The sequence below is a fragment of the Ceratotherium simum genome, chromosome 3, assembly GCF_057802395.1.
Source record: "Ceratotherium simum simum isolate JZ-2026a chromosome 3, ASM5780239v1, whole genome shotgun sequence".
Classification (NCBI taxonomy): domain Eukaryota; kingdom Metazoa; phylum Chordata; class Mammalia; order Perissodactyla; family Rhinocerotidae; genus Ceratotherium; species Ceratotherium simum.
In genome coordinates, this window is record NC_141902.1 from 23,993,175 (window position 1) to 24,015,162 (window position 21,988).

Below are 21,988 nucleotides of genomic sequence, written 5' to 3' on the forward strand. Positions count from 1 at the left end.
CCCGCCAGCGCCCGCGTGTGACACCTTGCGCGTGCCCCCTGGAGCCCGGGCCATGTCCCGGGTTGGGGGCAGCATCCCTGCTTTCCGTGCCACCTGCTCTTCGGGCACCGTGAGCAGAACCCATTTCTTTTGTTTGTGGGCCTGGGTACCCCTACCCTGGTTTCCTTGCAAGGCTCCTCCCTTTTCACTGCTTGCTCAGGACCCGTCCAGCTCGTCCTTGCTGACCCGCGAGGGAACTCGGGGGCGGGGGCGATGCCGGGAGAGGACCTCGCTGGATCTGGGGGAGTTTGTCCTTCCTTTCCCGCTCGCCCGGCCTCGGGGATCCCTGCGGCGTCCTTGGCACCATCCCCACGGGTGTGAGGCCGACAGTAGTACCTGGGAATTCCCGTGCCACCTCCTCCCAGCTGGCAGCTCTGCAGACGTCTCCACCCCTGAGCATTAGACTCAGGTCCTGGAGACAGGGAGGGGCGTTGGGGGGATCCAGAGATCCAGTCCTCTCAGACTTATGCTCTCTGCTCGGCTACCACATCTATGCACCCCACACTGGAAAATGAACACAGTGATTCAAAGCAACAGGAACATCTGCATTTTATTTGCACTTCATTTGCAAGTTGTTAATATCCAGCCCTGCTTCTTCTAATCCAGATTCCTTCTCTCCTATTTCCCTGAAATTCCCCTGATGCCTCCCCAAAATATTAGTTGGTCTTTTCCAACACGACTCAGTCTTCTCAGCAGGCCTGCCCTGTGTTCTCAGGGGAAGTCTTTTTTTTTTAAATTTTTGTTTATTGCAGTAACATTGGTTTATAACATTGTATAAATTTCAGGTGTACATCATTATACTTATATTTCTGCATAGATTACATCATGTTCACCACCCAAATACTAATTCCAACCCATCACCACACACATGTGCCAAATTATCCCTTTCGCCCTCCTCCCTCCCTCCCCTCTGGTAACCACCAATCCAATCTCTGTCTCTATGTGTTTGTTTGTTTGTTGTTATTGTCTACTACTTAATGAGTGAGATCATACAGTATTTGACCTTCTCCCTCTGACTTATTTCACTTTGCATAATACCCTCAATGTCCATCCATGTTGTCACAAATGGCTGGATTTCATCATTTCTTATGGCTGAGTAGTATTCCATTGTGTATATATACCACATCTTCTTTATCCATTCGTCCCTTGATGGGCACTTAGGTTGCTTCCAAGTCTTGGCTATTGTGAATAATGCTGCAATGAACACAGGGGTGCATGTATCTTTACGCATTGGTGTTTTCAAGTTCTTTGGATAAATACCCAGCAGTGGAATAGCTGGATCATATGGTAGTTCTATCCTTAATTTTTTGAGGAATCTCCATACCGCCTTCCATAGTGGCTGCACCAGTTTGCACTCCCACCAGCAGTATATGAGAGTTCCCTTCTCTCCACATCCTCTCCAACACATGTTGTTTCCTGTCTTGTTAATTATAGCCATTCTGACGGGCGTGAGGTGATGTCTCATTGTAGTTTTGATTTGCATTTCCCTGATAGTTAATGATTTTGAACATCTTTTCATGTGTCTGTTAGCCATCTGTATATCTTCTTTGGAGAAATGTCTGTTCAGGTCTTTTGCCCATTTTTTAATTGGGTTGGTAGTTTTTTTGTTGTTGAGATGCATGAGCTCTTTATATATTTTGGAGATTAACCCCTTATCAGATATATGGTTTGAAAATATCTTCTCCCAATTATTAGGTTGTCTTTTCGTTTTGTTGATGGTTTCCTTTGCTGTCAGAAGCTTTTTAGTTTGATGTAGTCCCATTTGTTTATTTTTTCTATTGTTTCTCTTGCCCGGTCAGACATGGTGCTTGAAAATATGTTGCTAAAACCGATGTCGAAGAGCGTACTGCCTATGTTTTCTTCTAGAAGTTTCATAGTTTCGGGTCTTACATTCAAGTCTTTAATCCATTTTGAGTTAATTTTTGTGTATGGTGTAAGGTAAGGGTCTACTTCCATTTTTTTGCATGTGGCTATCCAATTTTGCCAACACCATTTGTTGAAGAGACTTTTTTTTCTCCATTGTATGTTCTTGGCTCCTTTGTTGAAGATTAGCTGTCCATAGATGTGTGGGTTTATTTCTGGGCTTTCGATTCTATTCCACTGATCTGTGTGTCTATTTTTGTGCCAGTACCATGCTGTTTTGGTTACTATAGCTTTGTAGTATATTTTGAAATCAGGGAGGGTGATACCTCCAGCTTTGTTCTTTTTTCTCAGCATTCCTTTAGCTATTCGGGGTCTTCTATTGTTCCATATAAATTTTAGGATTCTTTGTTCTATTTCTGTGAAAAATGTTGTTGGAACTTTGCTAGGGATTGCATTGAATCTATAGATTGCTTTAGGAAGTATGGACATCTTAACTATGTTAATTCTTCCAATCCAAGAGCACGGAATATCTTTCCATTTCTTTGTGTCTTCTTCAATTTCTTTCAGCAATATTTTCTAGTTTTCAGTGTACAGATCTTTCACCTCTTTGGTTAAGTTTATTCCTAGGTATTTTATTCTTTTCGTTGCAACTGTAAATGGGATGGTATTCTTAATTTCTCTTTATGCTACTTCGTTGTTAGTGTATAGAAATGCAACTGATTTTTGTATGTTGACTTTGTATCCTGCAACTGTACTGTATTCGTTTATTACTTCTAAAAGTTTTTTGGTGGATTCTTTAGGGTTTTCTATATATAAAATCATGTCATCTGCAAACAGTGAGAGTTTCACTTCTTCCTCTCCAATTTTGATCCCTTTTATTTGTTTTTCTTGCCTGACTGCTCTGGCCAAGTCTTCCAGTACTTTGTTAAATAGGAGTGGTGACAGTGGGCATCCTTGTCGGGTTCCTGTTCTTAGAGGGATAGCTTTCAGTCTTTCACCATTGAGGATGATATTAGCTGTGGGCTTGTCATATATGGCCTTTATTATGTTGAGATACTTTCCTTCTATACCCATTTTATTCAGAGTTTTTATCATAAATGGATGCTGTATCTTGTCAAATGCTTTCTCTGCATCTATTGAGATGATCATGTGATTTTTATTCTTCATTTTATTAATGTGTTGTATTACGTTGATTGATTTGCGAATGTTGAACCATCCATGCATACCTGGAATAAATCCCACTTGATCATGGTGTATAGTCTTTTTAATGTATTGTTGTACACGATTTGCTAGTATTTTGTTGAGGATTTTTGCATTGATGTTCATCAGTGATATTGGCCTGTAATTTTCTTTTTTTGTGTTGTCCTTGTCTGGTTTTGCTATCAGGGTAATGTCGGCTTCGTAGAATGAGTTAGGGAGCTTCCCCCCCTCCTCAATTTTTTGGAAGAGTTTGAGAAGGACAGGTATTAAGTCTTCTTTGAATGTTTGGTAGAATTTACCGGGGAAGCCGTCTGGTCCTGGACTTTTATTTTTGGGGAGGTTTTTGATTACTGTTTCGATCTCCTTACTGGTGATTGGTCTATTCAAATTCTCTACTTCCTCTTGATCCAGTTTTGGAAGGTTGTATGATTCTAAGAATTTATCCATTTCTTCCAGATTGTCAAATTGGTTGGCATATAGCTTTTCATAGTATTCTCTTATAATCTTTTGTATTTCTGAGGTGTCTGTTGTAATTTCTCCTCTTTCATTTCTGATTTTACTTATTTGAGGCTTCTCTCTTTTTTTCTTGGTGAGTCTAGCTAAAGGTTTGTCAATTTTGTTTATCTTTTCAAAGAACCAGCTCTTGGTTTTATTAACTTTTTCTATTGTTTTTTTAGTCTCTATTTCATTTGGGGGAAGTCTTTATCCTAGGCTACAGCAACAGCGGGAATCCTCATAAGACCACACCTTGACCGCAGGGAACGCTGGATCTTTTTGCAGGGCAGAATTGATTTTGGGGGCATAAGGTGAGCAATATGATAGGCAGAGGTGGTAAAGGCTAGTTGATGAATGCTGGAGAGGACTCAGGAGTAGGAGCCCAATCTCTGCCCTGCTGGGCTCTTTCCAGGTCCTCAGAGGCGGGATGGGGTTCCTCCCCCCACCACCACTGTCTCCCCAGTGATGTAGCTGGCATCCTCAGAGCACAGGAAAGACACGATGCCTGCACAGTCCTCTGGCTTGCCTAACCTGGGGAAGAGAAGAAACAAGGAAGAGAGTAAAAATCAAACAGGCCAGGCCCCATGACCTGCCCCACAGGGAATGAAATTTGTTTAACCAAAGAGTATCATGATTTTTCAGGACCAGGGTACAAGCTTCCTGTCCATCAAATAGGGTTACCATGAAGAGAAGCTTTTAGAGTAAATAATGCATGAATACTGTATTCTGCAAAAACCACTACATGTTATATTAAAAAAATATAGAGACACTTTGTTTTTTAGAGAACTCAGGACCCCCAAACCCAAAGTTATATAAACTGGTGAGCAGCTATTTCATACTTCAAAGATTTGTTTCACATGTGTGCATACTAGTCAAGCATCAGGGAGTCTGTAAGACAGTAAATGGTTTGTTGAAAATGATTCCATTTGTACAGCTTCAATTCACAAACAACTTTTTCAGGAATCTATTTTTGTCCCTTAAAGTCAGGTTCATTTTGTGAGAATGTGCTAATTCTCAGTGTTTGTATCAGTGATTGCATGGTTAGGGAACTCTTCAATCTAAGAGCCATAAAATGCTGCGGCGGTGGGTGGAGTGAGTACCTTAGACCTAGAAGGCCCGCATCAGTGGCTCTGCATCCTAGCTGCACATTGTAATCGTGGGAGGCTTAACTTCGTCCACTCCCCCCCGCCACCCCCAGCTGCCAAAAAAAGATGTCCGGGTCCTACCTTGAACCAATTAAGAAAGAATCTCTGGGAGTGGGGTCTGAGCATCTGTAGTTTCACAGGCACCTCAGCTGATTAGAATGTGCATCCAAGATTGAGAAGCTCGGGTCTGGGTCATTCACTGCGGCTCCAGGATGACAAGACTCTGACTTATTAGTGAGTTGTGAACTAGGCCTGCAGCTCATGCCTGACATCAGAATGGCTTTGGGAACGCTGGAGGGAGTCTGGGATGTTTGGACTGGTAAAGAGGAGGCATTGCTGGCATGTGTCCTTGAGGGGACAATGTAGAGAAGCTAAAAACAAGAGAGTTCCCAGAAGCCAGAAGCTGGAGAGAGGCAGGGAACTTAGAGGAAAAGGAGCCAGATGAAGGTGCCTGAACAGTTGGGCCAGCCCTTCGGGGAAGAGGCTAGTTTTTCTAGGTAAGGGGAGTGTTGGGACTTAGTGAAGCTCTTCATTCCTTTTACTTGGATTGTAGGATCACCAATCTGAGCTTTGGAAACATGACTCTTCTTATTCAAGGGGAACTAAAGAAGCATGGTTTTGGTTTTGGTCCCTGGTGGAGATGCCCAGAGGTGGAGGCCCAGGTGGAGTCAGGGCCTCTCCCAGAGCAATGCTCTGCTGAAGCCCAGATGCCTCCGTTTGGTTTTCTGCAATGGAAGCAGACTCCTTGCACACACACTCTAGTGATGCAGTGTTCATGAACTTGTGAGGCAGAGGAGAGCATGCCCATGTTGTCTGTGGACCAAGAGACAGTGAGCTGGGGGCTGTGTGAGGGACCAGACCCTTTGTCTTTATCCCTCCTAACCGTCCTCTGTGACAGCCTTACCTGCTTATCTGTAAGGTTTTTTTAATTTCTTTGTCCATCCACAACTGCAGGAAAAAGGGAAATATCTTTATGTGGAAGAAGAGGAAACAGAGGGACAGAGCGGGGAGACTGCCCACCCTCACATCCATCAAGAGGCAGGACAGAGAGACGACCCCTTTCCCTTCCCAGTCCTTCCTAGCTCCCAGTCTTTCCTCACCACCCTCTTCTGTTTCATTCTTTTCAGGCTCTAGTGAGGCAGTTCACTGGGCCTCCCTGATTCTCACCCACTTAAGGAACTATGAAACAGCGTGAGTAGAGTCTAAATTCCTTAGTAGTGTGTGTGGGTCTGGTCTGGATAGGTGGCTGGTATGGAGTGGGAACATGGAAAAGCCCGGGGGCGGGGGGCGGAAGTGGTTCAGAGCACAGGATCTAGGCGCTGGGCTCCTCCATGCAGGAAGATCCCCAGGGGGATGCAGGACTCCCCTTCTTCACCTTTTGGCTGGAGGCAGTCTTGATGAGTCCGGGCGCCAGGCAGTTCACCCTAATGTTCCTTTTGGCCAGCTCTAAGGCCAGGCTCTTGGTAAGGCCCACTAAGGCTGTTTTACTAACACTGTAAGGGCCCAGGTCCTGGGGAAGGAGAGAATGGGTTAGTCTCTTTGTTTCCAGTTTATTCTTGGTTTTATCATAGGACATAAAGGGCAGTAGATACTAGGGCATCTCCTGGAAGGAAGGGTCCCAGTTAGAAGACTGTCTTGTGGCTAAACCTCCTCTAGGTTGGGGTTCATGGAGGCAAGGCATCTCTTTTGTGGGAAGAGACTTGGTGTGACTCCAAAAGGGGACAGAAACTTCTTAGGGTGGCTGGAGGGGTAGAAGGATGTAGGATGGAAGAAGGGATGGAAGTAGCAGAGAAGGGTTCTTACGGGAAGCGGAATGTAGGCTGCTACGGAGGACACAATCACCACTGAGCCGCCTCTGGAAAAAGAAGAGAATGACCCTCTTCCCAGCGGAGACCCCTGCCCTCAGCCCGCGTGCGGCCATCACCCCCAGGCTCCCTCTCAGGCTCTGTACCCTCGTTTCTCCATCTCTGGCACCACTGCCTTTGTCAGCAGGGCTGAGGCCTTCACATTAACGTCCAGAACCTGAAATTGAGAGAAGGGGAAACTGCGTGAGGGAAGGGAGCTGGAGGAAGAGGGCAATGAGGAGTTATAGTGGGGTTCCTGGGATCTGTTTGTTAGGGCTGGTGGAGATCCTAGAGACGATTTACCTGGACGCTACACAGGAAGAGACCAAGGCCCAGGGAGAAGTGTCTTTCACTGGCTGATTCAGCTAGAGATTGACATATTAGGTTTGGTGAGAAAGAATGGAGCCTGGTTCATCTTTCCTAATCAGCCAAGTAGGATTGGCCCAGAATGGACCTAAACTCTCAGGGCTGTTTTGGATTTGAGCTGGATTTTCTGTGTTTCCTCCAACTAGGGAGAGCCTGGAAGTGGGTCAGCATCGTGGACCTGCCTGAGTGGCCGTGCTTCTCAGGGAACATGGGGCCCCACCTGGAGCACCTGGGCTTGTTCCAGCACTTCTCTGCCTTCTGAGCTTAGGGAGTGAGATGCTCTTGGCCCTCCAGGATGGAGTGTCTGGCTGGACATTTATTGGACAGTGGGATCATGAGGAGGCACTTTCTGGGGAAGCCGGGGCATAGGCTACAATCAAAACCCCACACCCATAATTTAAAACAGACGCATGACCTTTGTTTACATGGTTCTAGGTGCTGTTGGATGGTCCCCCCCCAGGCCCCCCAGGCTAGCTTCTTATTCTGAAAAATTTCAATCTACAGAAAAGTTGAAATAGAAGTACAGTGACTACCCAGATCTGCTGTACCTGGATTCACCAATTGTTCACACTTTGTCCCATTTGCTCTGTGAATCTACACACCTTTTTCCTGAACCGTTGAAGGTAAGTTGCAGATGTCATAATGCTCTAGCCCTAAATACTTTAGCATTATTTCCAAAGAATAAGGACGTTTTGATACACCACAATCCATTATCACACCCAAGAAATTTAACAGTGATAATAATGATTTTACCTAATATGCTGTCCATAATAGAATTTCCTCAGTTGTCCCCCAAATGTCCCTATTTTAAAAATCCAGGGTCCAATGAAGGATCAACCATCGCATTTAGATTTGATGTACTGTGATGTTTAAAAAAAATGCAAACTAAAAAGAAAAATTACTTGGTTTAAAACTGATTTTCATGTGGCCTCTATTCAGACTGCTCATGAAAGATGTTTCTCTCCTTTAAAGAATATCAATCAGGAAGTGACTCACTGAAGGGCTTTTGCACTTTGATCTTTATGTCTGTGAAACACTGATAAATAAACTCTAATATTCTAGTATCCTTAAACTTCAGTGTTGAGAAGTTATTGATGACATCAGAGTAAAAAGCAAAACCATGGGAGGTCATAAAAAATTTAGCATTTCCAAATCATGGAGGAATAGTAACCTTAGTAAACAAAGACAAATATTTTAATTAAGGCTTTATAATTAAAAGATCTTGGTGTGTGAAATATATTACAAATATAAGGTAATTATACACGCTCACATAAAAACCAGTATTCCACACTTGAACTTAGACATCATGAGCTCAGATTTCCTTGACACCGCAGTAAGAGGAGGAGAGCACAGGCCTTTTTCAAACCCTGTATCATATAAAGCGGCAACTTTGGTGATTTCACCAGAATTGGTATTTCACTGAACTAGCAGCTACTACAGTTTTCCGACTAATGAGAAATCATTCTTTTTTGGCAGCTGAAAAGAGGATGGGTGGTGTGTATATTTAAGTGTATTAGTTATTGGCCTATTAGCTGCCATGTCTCTGCTGGAAATAAACCAGGAAGAAGAGCCTGGATAAGCACCTACCGGGAGAGAGGTGGGGGAGGGAAGCAGAAGAAGGCTAGCAAGGAGCAAACGGAAGAAGACAAAAGTGAGGAGCAGCAGAAACGAAAGAGAAGGGCAGGGACAGAGGAAGCTACCTCCCACTCGCCCTTTAGCAGGTGCACTCCAGGTGTGGGGCACATCGTGAGGATTCGTCACATGGATATTGCACTTGACAAACACATTCTAAAAGCGGACCGAGTATGTGCTGTTTTCTGAGGCCCACCTCCTGCTGCTTTAATCCCCTCTCACCTTGTCCCACATCTCTTCGGTGACATCCATTATATCTCCAAAGAAAGGGCTGACAGCAGCATTGGAGACCAGGATGTCAATGCCCCCATGAAGGTTCACAGCCTGGAGAGAAGAAGGTCTGAAATGAGGGCTGCGGGTCAGGAAGCGGGGTGCATTTCCCAATGTTGATAAAGCAGTCATTAGGAACAAAATGATGTCAAAATGACAGCTCTTTCTCTCGAAATATTTCTCTCCAAAGCTACCCTAAGCTCTGCTGCTAAACATCTAAGGCTGTCTAATTTCATTTGCAGTCTCTTCTTCCTGCCCCCACTTCTTCTAAGGCTGTCACCAGTCCTTTGCTCTTGATACTTTCCCCTTGGGGAGCTCCTTCATTCCCACGGCTTCAGCTCTCACCTCAAAACCCATTTCTAGATCCTCCCTCTTTTCACACCAAGTCTCTGCCCCATTTCTCCGAGTGCTTACTATCCAGTTCTCCTTGGGTGAGTTACCATGATATCCAAGTCAGTCTGTCCACACGTACCTGCATGGGAGAAACCACTTTAAAAAGACTCAGAGGAAGTTATCACTGGGAGTGGCCTTTGAGGCCATCTAGCCCAATGTCCTCATGGAGAAGCTGATGAAACTGAGGTCCAGGGAAGTTAATTGCTCAAGGTCATGTGCTCAGTAACAACATACCAGGGCTGGCTAAGAACAGGAAGCCTGCTCATTGGGTCTTTGGGAGAGGTGAAGTGATCTGCTCAGGGCACAGAGCTGGTTCGTGGTGGCAGAACTGATGTCGGTCTCCTACTTTGTAATGCAGAGCTAATTCACAAGAGTTCTCTGAAAGTAAGTCGGGGTCACTATGAAACTGGCTCCCCAGGAGAACCATGACGGAGAGGACACCAGCCTGGGCTTGAAGCAGTCCCACCCTTGATCAGGATGTCATTTTCTCCCCCTCCCCCCTTTTCTTTGGCCTGGAGGCATGGAAGATTCAAGGGAGAAACTGAGATTTAAGCCGGGAAAACCAAGAACGGTAATATCTTACCTCCTTAATCAATTGTAGGTAGGTGGCACAGGCGTGTCCTGGGGTGGCCAAATGAGTGGCCAAACAGAATGCGCCAATAGTACACCCCCCTGAAACTCGACTTTGCCTTTGCCCAGAACTGGCAATTTCGATGCCTTGGGCAAGCGGCACTAAATGGGCCCTCCATCAACTTTGAGTTTCACGATTTGGCGCACAGAGGGGTGTTATTAACAATGTGCACCATCTGCCAGCTCCTGTTTTAACTAATTATTCTCGCTAAGTAGGTGCTAAGCTCAGTTGTGTCTACACTGCTGAAGGAATGCCTGGCCTGTCGACATGTAAATTTAATAAAATTTAAAATCACATAACCTTTTCAAACCTGTATAAATACTTCCTTGCACTCTCTACATTTTGGTGTCCTGGCACAGAGCGCCGGTCCCTGCCTTGGCTCTGTGTAAGTCTCGCCTGTGCCCTTGTGACTAGGAAAATGCAGCAGACGTTAGAAAGTGCCTGTGCTGTGCTCTGTGTGTGTGTGTTTGGAGGTGGGGAGAACACAGTGGAATGCATCAGAATTTCACTTCTGCAGGGCCAGCCCTGTGGCTTGGCGGTTAAGTACGCGCGTTCCGCTACTGGCGGCCCGGGTTCGGATCCCCAGCACACCGCTTGTCTGGCCATGCTGAGGCCGTGTCCCACATACAGCAACTAGCAGGATGTGCAACTACGACATACAACTATCTACTGGGGCTTTGGGGAAAAAAAGGAGGATTGGCAATAGATGTTAGCTCAGGGCCGGTCTTCCTCAGCAAAAAGAGGAGGATTGGCATGGATGTTAGCTCAGGGCTGATCTTCCTCACACACACACAAAAAAATTATAGAATTTCGCTTCTGCTGTACAGCCCATGGCCTCTCCTTCTGGGCCTATCAGCATGGAGAGGGGAGAAGGCTGGGTTTTGACTGAAGAGAGACAGAGAACGGTAGAAGATGAATGACAAAGATATTAGTGACCACCCAGGAGTTTTCTAAGTCTGGCTCTAAATTGTGTGATCACTACACGGAAGTGGTTAAGAGTTCTTGCTCTGTCTTCCGATAGATATTTTAAAGAAAAAGTATCATCAGGTGGAGAAGCAGCTAATCTGGTTTCTGCTCATCACGCCTTTGAGAAGCTCTGAGGCCACGGGGTGGTAACATCCTTAGGGCAGCAGCTCCTCACAGGGGAACAGATGGCAGTAGGTGGAACACATCTCAAATTGCAGCAAGGATCCTATGATTCTCCTCCCAACATCGGTCACACAAACTACCTGAGAGGCGTTTTGACTTATCCTTCCTAGTTCCCATTTCCTGACAGCAAGTTAGAAAAAAAAAAATCTTGGTTAGTTCCCACTACATGTCTCTTGGGACATCCATTCTGGTCCTACCACCACTGCTCTAGACCTGAATGACAGCGACAAATTCCTCAATGACATCCTTGGGTGGGAGTCTTCTCTACTCCAATATATCCTTCCTACTAGTGCCAGGTTATCTTTCTTTAATAACCATTTTCATCTTGCTCAAAACCTCCCATGACTTATTTCCTCCAAGAACATCTAACTCCTCTGGGAGGCCATGGAGGCCGCTGTCCCTATCCTTCCCACCAGCCACTTCCCACTAGCACTCCTGAGCCTCTGCTCTCTGCTGTGGATTCACGGTGCTCGCCTTGCCCCTTCAGTCCCTCCTTGACTGTCTGCTCATTCTGCAGGGTTGTCTGGAACCCCGTCCCTACTCCATCTGGCCAGTCCGCCCTCTCCTCAAGGTCTCACTCAAGCCCCATTTCTGGGCCAGGACTGCAGGATGGGTGAAGTGGACCTGGGAGAGGTGAGAGTCGTTTTCCTGGCAGGATTTTGATATTAAGTTGCTACATACATTTCATACGGTGAATGAATGGGCCAATAGTTACTAATTGGCCCAGGATCCCAGAGGGCTTCCTTCACCCTCAGGATAAGGTCCCAGTCTCAGGCTCTGTCCAGCAGCCTGTACCAAGCCAGGTGACTTTCCTGGACCCACATTTGGCTCTTTCCAATACACATTTCAGCACTTGCCAAACGGTTCCTTAAAAATGGAATAACCTTACACAGTCTATCATAGCACTGTTTACCATTATTGAAGGAGATCTTTTCTACGAAGATTACCCAAATTATTTCTGCCAGCCCTCCAATCTGTTAGCACAATCCCTTACTTTCCACTCTGGGGTAGATTCTCCCTTCCACTCCAGGGAATAAGATGCGTGCCGTGAGCCTGAGGGAAGAGTAGCCTCCTTTGCTGGATGTTCATATTTTCTTGTGCAGCCAGAAGGCTGGTGCCAAGTACGAACCCTGAGACTGCCTTAGACACTTTCTTTGAGACTGAAGTCCAAGTGGGAACCTCAGGCCGACTGACCCGACACCAGGGGGGAAACGCCTGCTGCTTTGTAGGCGGCTTGGCAAGTCTGGGTTGACTCCCAGCTCTCTCGTTACTAGCTGTGGGACTTTGGAATGTTGTTCCAGCTTTCTGAACCAGTCTCTGTAAACAGGGAGAGCAGTCTTTGCCTTGCTTGGCTGGTTGTCAGGTTTACAGATAACCCATGTAGGGCTCTGAGCAAAGTGAATGGCACATAGTAGGTGACTGAAACACAGTGGGCTGCCTCCTGTAGGTTCCCAGGGACTGGACTCCATAAGCGGAACAGGGGACTGATTGTTGACTAGCATATGGGTGGGAACATCTATATTGTGAGTGTATTTACTCTTCTCATCTGCCCAAATAGGTTGGAAACTGCTGGAGAACCAGGACCAGCCCAAAGGGATGATGCAAGGTTGGGGCATTAGAGTGGTTTTTGTTTCTCTGACTGGGATGGGATGATTCTCAGAGACATAACAGAAAGGCATACAATAAAAAGGTGCTGGTGGGTTGGTGCCAGCACACAGACGCACTGTTGTGTGTTAGTTAATAGTGTTGGCTTGGAGCACACCCATGTTGTCCAGAAAAGGAGGGAAGGAGGCTCTGGCTGGCTCCCTTCTGCCACCTCCTGCCTCTGTGCCCATATCCTTGCTGCTCACCGTGGCCACAAGCCGCTCCCGGTCCTCAGACTTCCTCACATGGCACACAGTGCCCGTCACACTCAGCCCCTCCCCCTGCAGCGCTGCCACCGCTCGGTCCACGTTCTGCTGCTTCCGGCTGCTGACCACCACATGGGCCCCGTCCTGGGCCAGCCGCCGGGCGATGGCGAAGCCAATCCTGCGGGCAGAGAGAGACAAGGACCGTCAAGCCTGGTACAGGGGAAGATGGTGAGAGCATGGGCTCTGGAGTCAGACTGCCTGCATCTGAATTCCAGCTCTCCCTCTGAATAACCTCCATGGGTTTGTATTATATGTTAAATAGGGTTAGTGGTACAGACATTACCTTACAGATGGACAAGCTTAGTACATTTTTGGCACTCATTTACTTACTTTTCTTATGGCTTTGGCCCTCAGGCTAGGTTCCTGGGAAGTGACATCACCTTCCACAGGCCCCACCACAGGTAGAGGCCCCATCCCCTGTAGGGACTGAGGGGAGAGAAATGAGCTGGGGGTGTAGCAGCAGCCACCTCCATGATTGCAGGTCTTACTCAAAAGAGCCCCTGCCCCCAAATATCTTCCTTACAAGTCTACAGCAGCTCAAAATTCTACTAAGTTACGTTTTGGGGTGCAGGTGAACCAGTGGGTCTCTGGTTAACATGGTAAATTCTTTACATTACTCCCCTGGGAGTAAAGGTTACACATTTGGCAATTGTCAGCCATTAGCATTTTGTATACATCTGCATTTTAGATGTGTGAAGAGCTGGCATCTAGCAAAGACCAGCTGTGGGAAAGAGAAACAGGATAGCCAAGAGTGGTGGGTGAGAAAGGCTGGACAAGGGGGGCCAAAACTACTGAGCTAAACAAGAATCTGGACACGTGGGTCGTGGGTCTCGTCTAGGTAAGGGGTGCCGTTCTGCAAGACTTGTGGGGGTGCTGAAATGGAGTGTTTGGAATATTTCCATAATCGATGGAGGCAGTGGGATAGGATTTTTGAAATTTGTACTGTCTTGGATTTCTGGCGTCTGGTCCTCCCAGACTCTGGGTAGGGCCGGTTGATTGGGGCAGCCCAGAGCACGAGGAGACTGGACTGCTGGAGGCATCACTGAGGTGGCGCAGCTGAACCAGAGGAGGCAGTGACCAGCAAGTGGCAATGGTGGGGTCAGGGTCAGAGGATTCGGAGGGGCTGCAGGTCCCCACCGAGTTCCTTTCTTCCGGGGCTGCGTGTGAGGCCTGAGGACACGGGCCCGGGAGGCAAAGGACAAGGTTAGTACCTGTTTCTAGACAGCGCGGGCCTCAGAGACTCCGGCCCGGGGAACTCACCCGTCGGTGGAGGCCGTCACCAGGGCCACCTTATTCGCCAGCGGGTCCCGGCGCGCCACCCCGGAGCTAGCCATGTGCACCGACTTCCACACCCGGGCACAGCCACCCAGCAGCAACTCCCCCACCTTTCGCATGACACAGGCTTCTGCGCCGCAGGACGTTCAGACAGGGGAGGGGCAGGGTGAGGGACGGGCCGCCCCGCGTCCCGCCCCGCGTCCCGCCCCGTGTCCCGCCGGCCCTGGAGCGGACGGCTGGTCCCGCTTGGCGCCGGCCCTTGGCGCGGGGACCGGCTGTGGCCGCGGGCGCCCCCTGCGGGCGCACAGCCGCCGCGCCCCGCTGTCCTCTGCTCCGCCCTGGCAGATGTGGGACAGCCCTGCCCCTCCAGATTTCCCGCAGGGCCCGCCCCGCTGTAGGAACCCGTAGACTTCCCCGCCCCCTCCTTCTACATCTGCTGGCCCGCGTCGTTTGTCTGGGGGGAGAGGGAGCTTTGAGTTGGTTGCTTTTGCTTCCCAGAACCTCAAGATGGACCTCCTTCTCCAAGGAAGTCTAGGTCTACATATGTGACAGCCCACAGGAGGGCAAATGTTTTGAGATTGCCCCTGGAGGTGAGGGCTGTGGTCCCCACCGAGTTACCACGTGAGGGTTTCGGGTGAGGGAGGAGGAGCCTGGGAGCCAGACGTGCTTGGGAGCAGCTGGGCTAGGCCTGGCACCACCCTTCGCTCTGGCTCCAGGTCTCCTCCATCCTCCCAAGACTGGAGGGCAGACTCTGACCACGTGTAACCGGTGTGCAGGCACAAATATCCTGCCTGGACAGGACCTCTTATACCCTCCACCCCAAGAGGACTTCCGCATTTTACAGGGCCCAAGAGGTGGCAAGGAGGCTGGAAGGTCCCCCAACCCGAGGTGCAAACACTGAGAGCTCAGGAGCACTCAGTTCTCCATAATCACTGTGTCCCCGGATCTTAGCCTCCACCCTAGTTCAATAAATATTTGCTGAATGTAAAAGCACTTTATAAACTGCAAACTACTAAACACATAGTGATTACTGCACAGTAAACGCAGGATTACTGAACCAGTAAACGGAGGATGCTGAAGTCCATGATGGATAAAGTCCTCTCCAGCTATAAATTCTGTGTCTAAGACTTCGGCCTTCACTTCTGCCAAGCGGGTTGAAATGATCTCCCTCCTGGGTTTCTGGGAGAATTAATAAAGAATTAATAAATCTGGATGGCTTATGGTACACTGTAGAAAGGCCCCCACAGACCCAAGTGCCAGTGTCTGAATTGGTTTAACCCAGTGGCCTCCCAGATGCCAGACTGAGAAGGAGTGCTGGTCGATGACAAAGTTTTCACTAGTTCAAGGCAAAAATGAGAAAAATAAAGACAATATGATGAGTTTCATAAAGCTAAGCTTATTAAATGTAACAGACAGTCCTTTATTCTGAGATATGCTTTTGCCTTTTTTTTTTCCAGTGTTAGTCTTTTGTTAATAAAAGATAATGAAAGCAGATGGGTAGATTGAGAAAAGTGTTGTTAGTTGGTGAAATCGCCAGTTTGGCAACCTTATGTCAGTCCCTACAGAATCCTGGTCTGTGAAATTCAGTTATGGGGATCGCTCTTTAATAGAATTCATACTTGCTAAAGATTCATTTAGTATTTGTGTAGGTCAGTTGAGCAGCTAAAAAAGGAATTCAGGATTCAAAAGGGGGTACATGGGCAGCAATTGATGTAAAAAGCGTGCACTGGATTTATAGTATATTCCACCACCGAGAAGTTACAGCTTCGGGACTCAGCTCGGTCCTCAGCACATCCCCATGAGATAAGAGGGCTTAAGTCTGATTTTCCCCATGTCCGGGGCAAGCTGACTCTCTGACTGGTGCCCCTCAGTCTGAACGTCATGAATTATTGACAACAGAGGCTGGATAGCGTGACGCTCCTCTTCCTCCTCCCCTGTTCAGAGCTATTGCATTGTGGGAACCCTTCCCAGCGCCCTACACCTGCGTGCGGGGTGGAGGTGGAGGGAGAGCCTGTGGGAGCACTGGAGCGGGGTTCTCAGGGCTCTTGGTTCAGAGGGACAGGCCTGCAGGGCCTATTTGATCTCCCTTCACCTCCTGCCCAGAGGTGGGCAGCCAGTTCCAGGGGCTGAGGTTGGGAGGAAGAGAGAGGGAGACCACACCCCAAAGAGTAAAGGGTTCTGGGGAAAGAGAATTCTGGCCCGGGTGCTCCGTGAACATCACATGGCCTCTCCTGGTCTGGGCAGGGTGGATATTTGGCCTCCAGGACCACTTCTTTTGGGAGATCACAGGGGACATTAGGGAGGGCATCTGTGAACAGAAAGGGTAGAGGGAAGACAGGAATGTGGGACTCTCCAGCTCCTACTCCTCATCAAGCTGGTTTGTTGGAGATGGGGATAGGAGATCTTTGGGGGAAATACATGTGTGTGTAGGAGTCTCTTTGAAATGGGAACTTTAATAGGCAGTGGGATTGTTCTTGTATGGAGGTGGTACCATCTGCAGATCTTGAGGAAATGCCTCCGTGATTGAGGCTACACTCCCATCTTCTTCAAGGGCTGACTGCGGGCCAGAAGGGGATTCGCCTGGGGTGGAGTTCAAGTCTTGCATTTTGCAATAGCCATCCCAGATTGGCCATTGACTCATGCATCGTTGACACAAGGCAGGGCTGGGCAGTGTGGGAGGGTTGTGTGACAACAGCAGCTTTGGTTGAACACTTACGAAGTGTCGGCAAGTGTTGGGTGCTTTTTATAAATTTTATTGAATATTTCTAATCCAGTGAGGCAGGCATTTTTATTTCCATATGTGAAATCAGAATGAGTCATGACAAGCTGACCCGCTGTCAATGTTGGGTAGCTACACTAAATTTTTCTGACGTTGTTGGAGAATGACAGTTTTCTTAGAAATTAATTTTCTCTGAATTGGAACTTTGCTTTCAGCACCAATGTGTTTTTGTTTAATCACTAAAATATCTATTCTTTAAATTATAAAAATAACACGTTCATGATTTTAAAAAGGGACAGAAGGTTATAAAGTGAAAAGTTAAAAAGTAACTCTTCTCTATGCTTCTTTTACCTGCTCCCCATATGGCTCTTGGTCTTGTGTATTTTTCCAGGAGTTTCCTATGCATTGACATGCATTTTTCTTTTAAAAATGTTTCCCTTGGGTAGAATGATACTATACATTCTGTCCTTCAAATTGCTTGCTTCTTTTCTTTCTTCCTTTTTCCCCCTTCTTTCTTTCGTTTCTTAAAATACATGCTTGGAGACCGTTCTGAGCGGTACACAATAGATCTGCTTTATTCTCTCTCTTCCTTTTAAAAATAGCTATACAGTACTCCATTGTGTGGCTATTCCATAATTTATGTAGCCAGTCTCCTACGGATGAGCATTTAGGAAGCTTCCAGTGTTTTGCTACTTCAAACAATGTTACAATGGACAACCTTGGATGTGTGTATATTTTGTGTTTGGTGCAAATACATTTGTGCCCTAGGTCAAATGTTTTAGATTGATGGCCATGGTCAAATTACCATGAAGAGATTAACCAGTTCTGATGGATTTGTTTTTCTAAGGTGAATTTACCTGCTGCCCTACCCTCTTCTACATAGTACACAGAGTGGTTAAACTTTGCTTGAGGGCATAAGCTCAGTGATAGGTGGCAGTGCACCCGGGCCTCCGAGGCTGGCAGCCCACAGGGATTGGTGGGGTCCACTGACCTGCAGCTCGCAGACCTGGGCGTACTCAGTTCCACCCACGTTTGTCATTGAGAATGCCAGCCCAGTGTTGCCAGATCTTAGGATTTTTAAACAGAAGATAGAAATCTGGATTTTAATATGAAATATTTGATTTTAAATGTTGGCAAGTAATTTACTAAAAAAAAAAAAGAAAACAAAACAGTGAATGGATCTGTAGGTGCCAGAGACTGGCACAGTCTCTGCCTATTTAAATGTAATGGATTATTAATTTTGTGAGATATTGCTCTATCTAGACTCTCATAACTCTACTGTATAGCTCATTCAATTTCTGTTTTTTCAGTTTTTTTCCAGATTGCCCTGTATTTAAGCAGCTGTTTGTGAACACCGTTTAGAAATCATCCATCCAGTCTTCGTACAGGTCCTTTTCAAGAACTCTGTACAGCAGCAGGCAAAAGAATCCTATAAGACAGGCATCAGCTTCTCTTTTCCCTCATACCCAGGACTGCTTTTTTCCGCAGGATTTGGGAAGGGGTGGTGGTGGTGGGGCGCATCCTCCAATCTATTTTCAGGTAGCAGCTGGCTCCATCTTGGGCCTCAGTGCTTTCTGCTGCTGGTCGCTGCTGGGAAGTCCAGGATCATAGTCCTTGCATGGTTTCCCTGTGGTCACTGAGATGCAGGCTGTGGGGCGGGGGCAAGATGAGGAAGGCCACACTTCCCCAGCTGCCTTATCCTTTATTCCTCACAATGCCATTGCACTGAGAAATTCACTAAAGATTTAGGGGTAGTGTGAATTACTATATAGGGGGACAAATCCCCCAAATAAGATACCTAATATGACTTCCCATTGGGTCCTTTATGGGCACAACCAAATTTCTGGTAATGTTTTCAAAATTGTGGTTTCCCCTTTTTCATCCCTCAGAGACAGTCCCTGTGGCAGACATGGAGATGCAGATAACAGCTCAGATCCTCCTTCTAGAAAGGACTTGTGCTGGCTGCTGGGAGCCTGATTAGCTGCCAGCCTCCAGCTGACAGTTAACTCCTTCTCAGGGTGGCCCCAGCCAGTGCACTGAGCAGGATGGTGGTACAAAGACCTCGTCATTTCCGCCGAACACGGGGTTCCTCTAAGGGGCTGTCTTTGCTCTGGAACATCCTCTTGCGCCTGCGTTTGTCAGACCTGCATCTCACCGTCTAATGGTTCCTCCTTCTCAGTCCTGCTTCCTCCCTTTTCCTTTCACAGGTGTTACTCTGACTAAACCTTTGGACTCGATGCCAGCCAGGCATCTGCTTTGCTGAGGACTCACTGTCAGTCTCCTTTCTTCAGCCTCTTCCCCCTCCCAGCACAACGAGGATGTTCTCCCAGAGGATCTGTCTTTCCCCCAAATCAGAGCATCAGGGCATTCTGAGGCAAGAATCCTAGCTCGACAGTTCCTGCCAGTGTGAGTTATTCGGTGGGGGTTTTGTGGAAAATCGCAGGATGGGCTCTGGCAGTCTCGGGCCAGCACAATAGTGCATGTCCAGCTATGGAGCTCCACGCGTTTTCCTGAGATCTCTCTGCTAGCGTGAGATGAAGAAGTGTCCCCTCACCCCTCCTGAGGCATTCCATTTTCCTGTGAGGAATTTCTGGATCAACTGAACACACACACACACACACTCACACACCCACACCCACACACACTCCTTCCAAGAACTAACAGCAGTTCTTAGGGACAATGCAGTCTAAATCCACATTAAGAAAGAGAACCATTTCTCTAGAGGTGCCAACCTGCCCTCTCTGGAGATGATATTTGACATTATCATGCAAAGCAGTTTCAGTTCCCCTGTCCTGCTTTTAGAACAGTGTAAGAGGCCTATGGTGTGAAATGAATGGGGCCCATCACAAGCCTCGCCAAAGGGCAAAGTCTACTTCTGAGGGCTCTCTCTTTGTTGGGCTAGATCAAATTCTTGAGCACGTCTGCACTTTTTCATCTCTGCAAAGGAAGTGGGATAGGTTAAGAATTTATTATCCTTCTGCCTTGAGCAAACTCTCAGGAGGGAAGGGGATGGGTGGGTTTGTCCTTCTGGTTACATATACTCTGTCCACTCATTTTGAATTTAATGACACAGGGTGTGTTATTACTTTTTGATACTTTGTGAAAAAACAAGGAATCATACAATACACATTTTCTGCACTTTGTTTTTTAAAAAACTTTTTATTTTTAAATAATTATAGACTCACAGTAAGTATAGGCTCAAAAGTACTACATAGAGTCCCCATGGTGACATCTGTAGCACAATATCAAGACATTGACATTGGTGCAATACCGTTAACCAGTCTAAAGACCCTACTCAGTGTCCATCATTTTTTACGTAGACTCAGTTGTGTGTGTCAATGTGTGTGTGTATGCGTGCACGTGCGCGAGTACATGCATGCTCCTAACGTGTTGGTCTATTTTGGAGACCTCTGACTAGCAGGCCATACAGGTCTACCTCATTCTTACTCCCTCTTTTATTATCTGGATGGAGTATCGCTTGTCAGTCCCCTATTGGAGTCCACTTGAGTTGTTTACAGCTTTTCTCTGATACGTAGGATGTTGCAATAGGGTTGCTATACACATAGCTGGGAGAACTTGTAGTCAGCCCAGGTCAGTAGTCAAAGGGAGAAGGCAAAGGGTATGTGCCTTTGACATTTTGATTGAAATTGCCAATTGCCCTCCAGAAAAGCTGCGTCCCTTTCCTGCTTCAGGGAACCTCCCTGAAGGGCAATTCAATGGGATGATGTCCATTTCATGACACCTTCAAAGTACGCAGTTTCACCAAACATTTTAATTTTTGCCAATCTGGGTGAAAAAAAATTTTTTTTGATTTACATTTCTTTAAGATGATTGAATATTTTTCCATATGTTTGCAGATATTTGTGTTTCCTGTTTCCTAACTGCTTGTTCATGTGCTTTGTCCATTTTTGGGGGGTTGTTACTTTTTTCTTATTTATTCTTATAAACTCTCTATCAGAGAAAATGAACCATTTGACTGTTATGTGTTGCAAATATTTTTCTCAGTTTGACTTTTGAATTTATGTCTTTTTAATGTCCTGTGGATGTTTTATATTTTTGTGGAATCAAATTTATTTATTTTTTTTTATGGCTTCTGAGTTTTATGTCATGCTTAGAAGGGCCTTTCTTACTGCAAGAGCATAAAAAATTCACTCATGACTTTTCACGTGGTTACTCAATGATTTTTTGTGTGGGTGTGCGTGTTTAAATCTTTGGTCCATCAGGTGTTTGTTCTTGTATGGGAAGTGAGCTAGAGATCCAGGTTAATTTTTTCCCAAACGTTTAACCAGTTACCTCAGGACTGTTTGATTATCCCCCAATGGCTTGATTTCTTTATTATTTGCACATGTATTTGAGGCTATTTCCGGATTGTATTTTAGTCCATTGATTTGTTTGTCTGGTCCCAGGTCAGGATTTTAGTAGATATTGCAAACAGGAAAGAGGAAAGTGGAAAAAGTGCCATAAAATAATTTCAAGTAGAATAGCATGGGCAATTCAGAGGAGCGAGGGAATATTTTTAGTCGGGGTGGTCTGGAAAAGCTTCTTGAAAGAGGGATGTTTAAGACAAAGCTTGAACGAAGAACAAATTAGTCAAAGGGAATAAAGAGCAAAGACAGGAGGCAGGAGGTGGGGGACATTTGTGAGGATGTCCGTTATCTGTCTGCAGAGGAGCCCGGACTCCGCCCCTTGTGTTTTTATGCATGCAGGTCTCGAACACTGTCAAGAGCATACAGAAATTTTTGTATTACTCTTTCGAGGCATTTTGAGGATACATTTAAGGATATATCATAATAGCTACAAGTGGAGCACCACCTAATTGCTAGGGATATCTATGTCAACTCTGATTTTCACCACCATGAGCAAAGTCGATATTATTATTCCCATTTTAGGACTGAAGAAAAGCCCAAACGGGTTAAATAACAGCTCACAGTGGCTGCACTGAGATTCAAATCCACGGCCAGCAAGTGAAAAAGAAAAGAATAGAAAACATCACAGTCGCTTGCTCATGGTCAGGGGGTTTGTAACAGCTGCTGTCCTTGCTCTGCCTGTGTCGCCTG

General features: G+C 46.5%; 1 protein-coding gene across 2 annotated transcripts; it reads right to left on the bottom strand.

The window, feature by feature from the left end:
* Positions 1-571: 571 nt before the first annotated feature.
* LOC101399871 (dehydrogenase/reductase SDR family member 4) lies at positions 572-14,362 on the bottom strand. 2 transcript variants are annotated; one of them, XM_004421207.3, is made up of 8 exons: positions 14,198-14,362; positions 12,878-13,055; positions 8,807-8,908; positions 6,694-6,764; positions 6,546-6,597; positions 6,118-6,252; positions 5,647-5,690; positions 572-4,128 (listed from the first exon to the last, which is right to left on the bottom strand). In XM_004421207.3, exons 1-8 carry the CDS (start codon positions 14,329-14,331, stop codon positions 4,014-4,016), a joined length of 831 nt encoding a protein of 276 aa, XP_004421264.1. In that variant the 5' UTR covers positions 14,332-14,362; the 3' UTR covers positions 572-4,013. The 2 variants fall into 2 exon arrangements, with proteins under 2 accessions (XP_004421264.1, XP_087279461.1); XM_087423335.1 differs by lacking the exon at positions 5,647-5,690.
* Positions 14,363-21,988: the final 7,626 nt, after the last annotated feature.

Excerpts from the sequence above, each read along its gene's own strand:
- LOC101399871 (XM_004421207.3), bottom strand. The coding sequence starts at position 14,331 with ATGCGAAAGGTGGGGGAGTTGCTGCTGGGTGGCTGTGCCCGGGTGTGG. Across the intron at positions 6,765-8,806 it reads CCGAAGAGATGTGGGACAAG|GTTCTGGACGTTAATGTGAA; the intron begins GTGAGAGGGGAT and ends TCTCAATTTCAG. Across the intron at positions 6,598-6,693 it reads CCAGAGATGGAGAAACGAGG|AGGCGGCTCAGTGGTGATTG; the intron begins GTACAGAGCCTG and ends TTCTTTTTCCAG.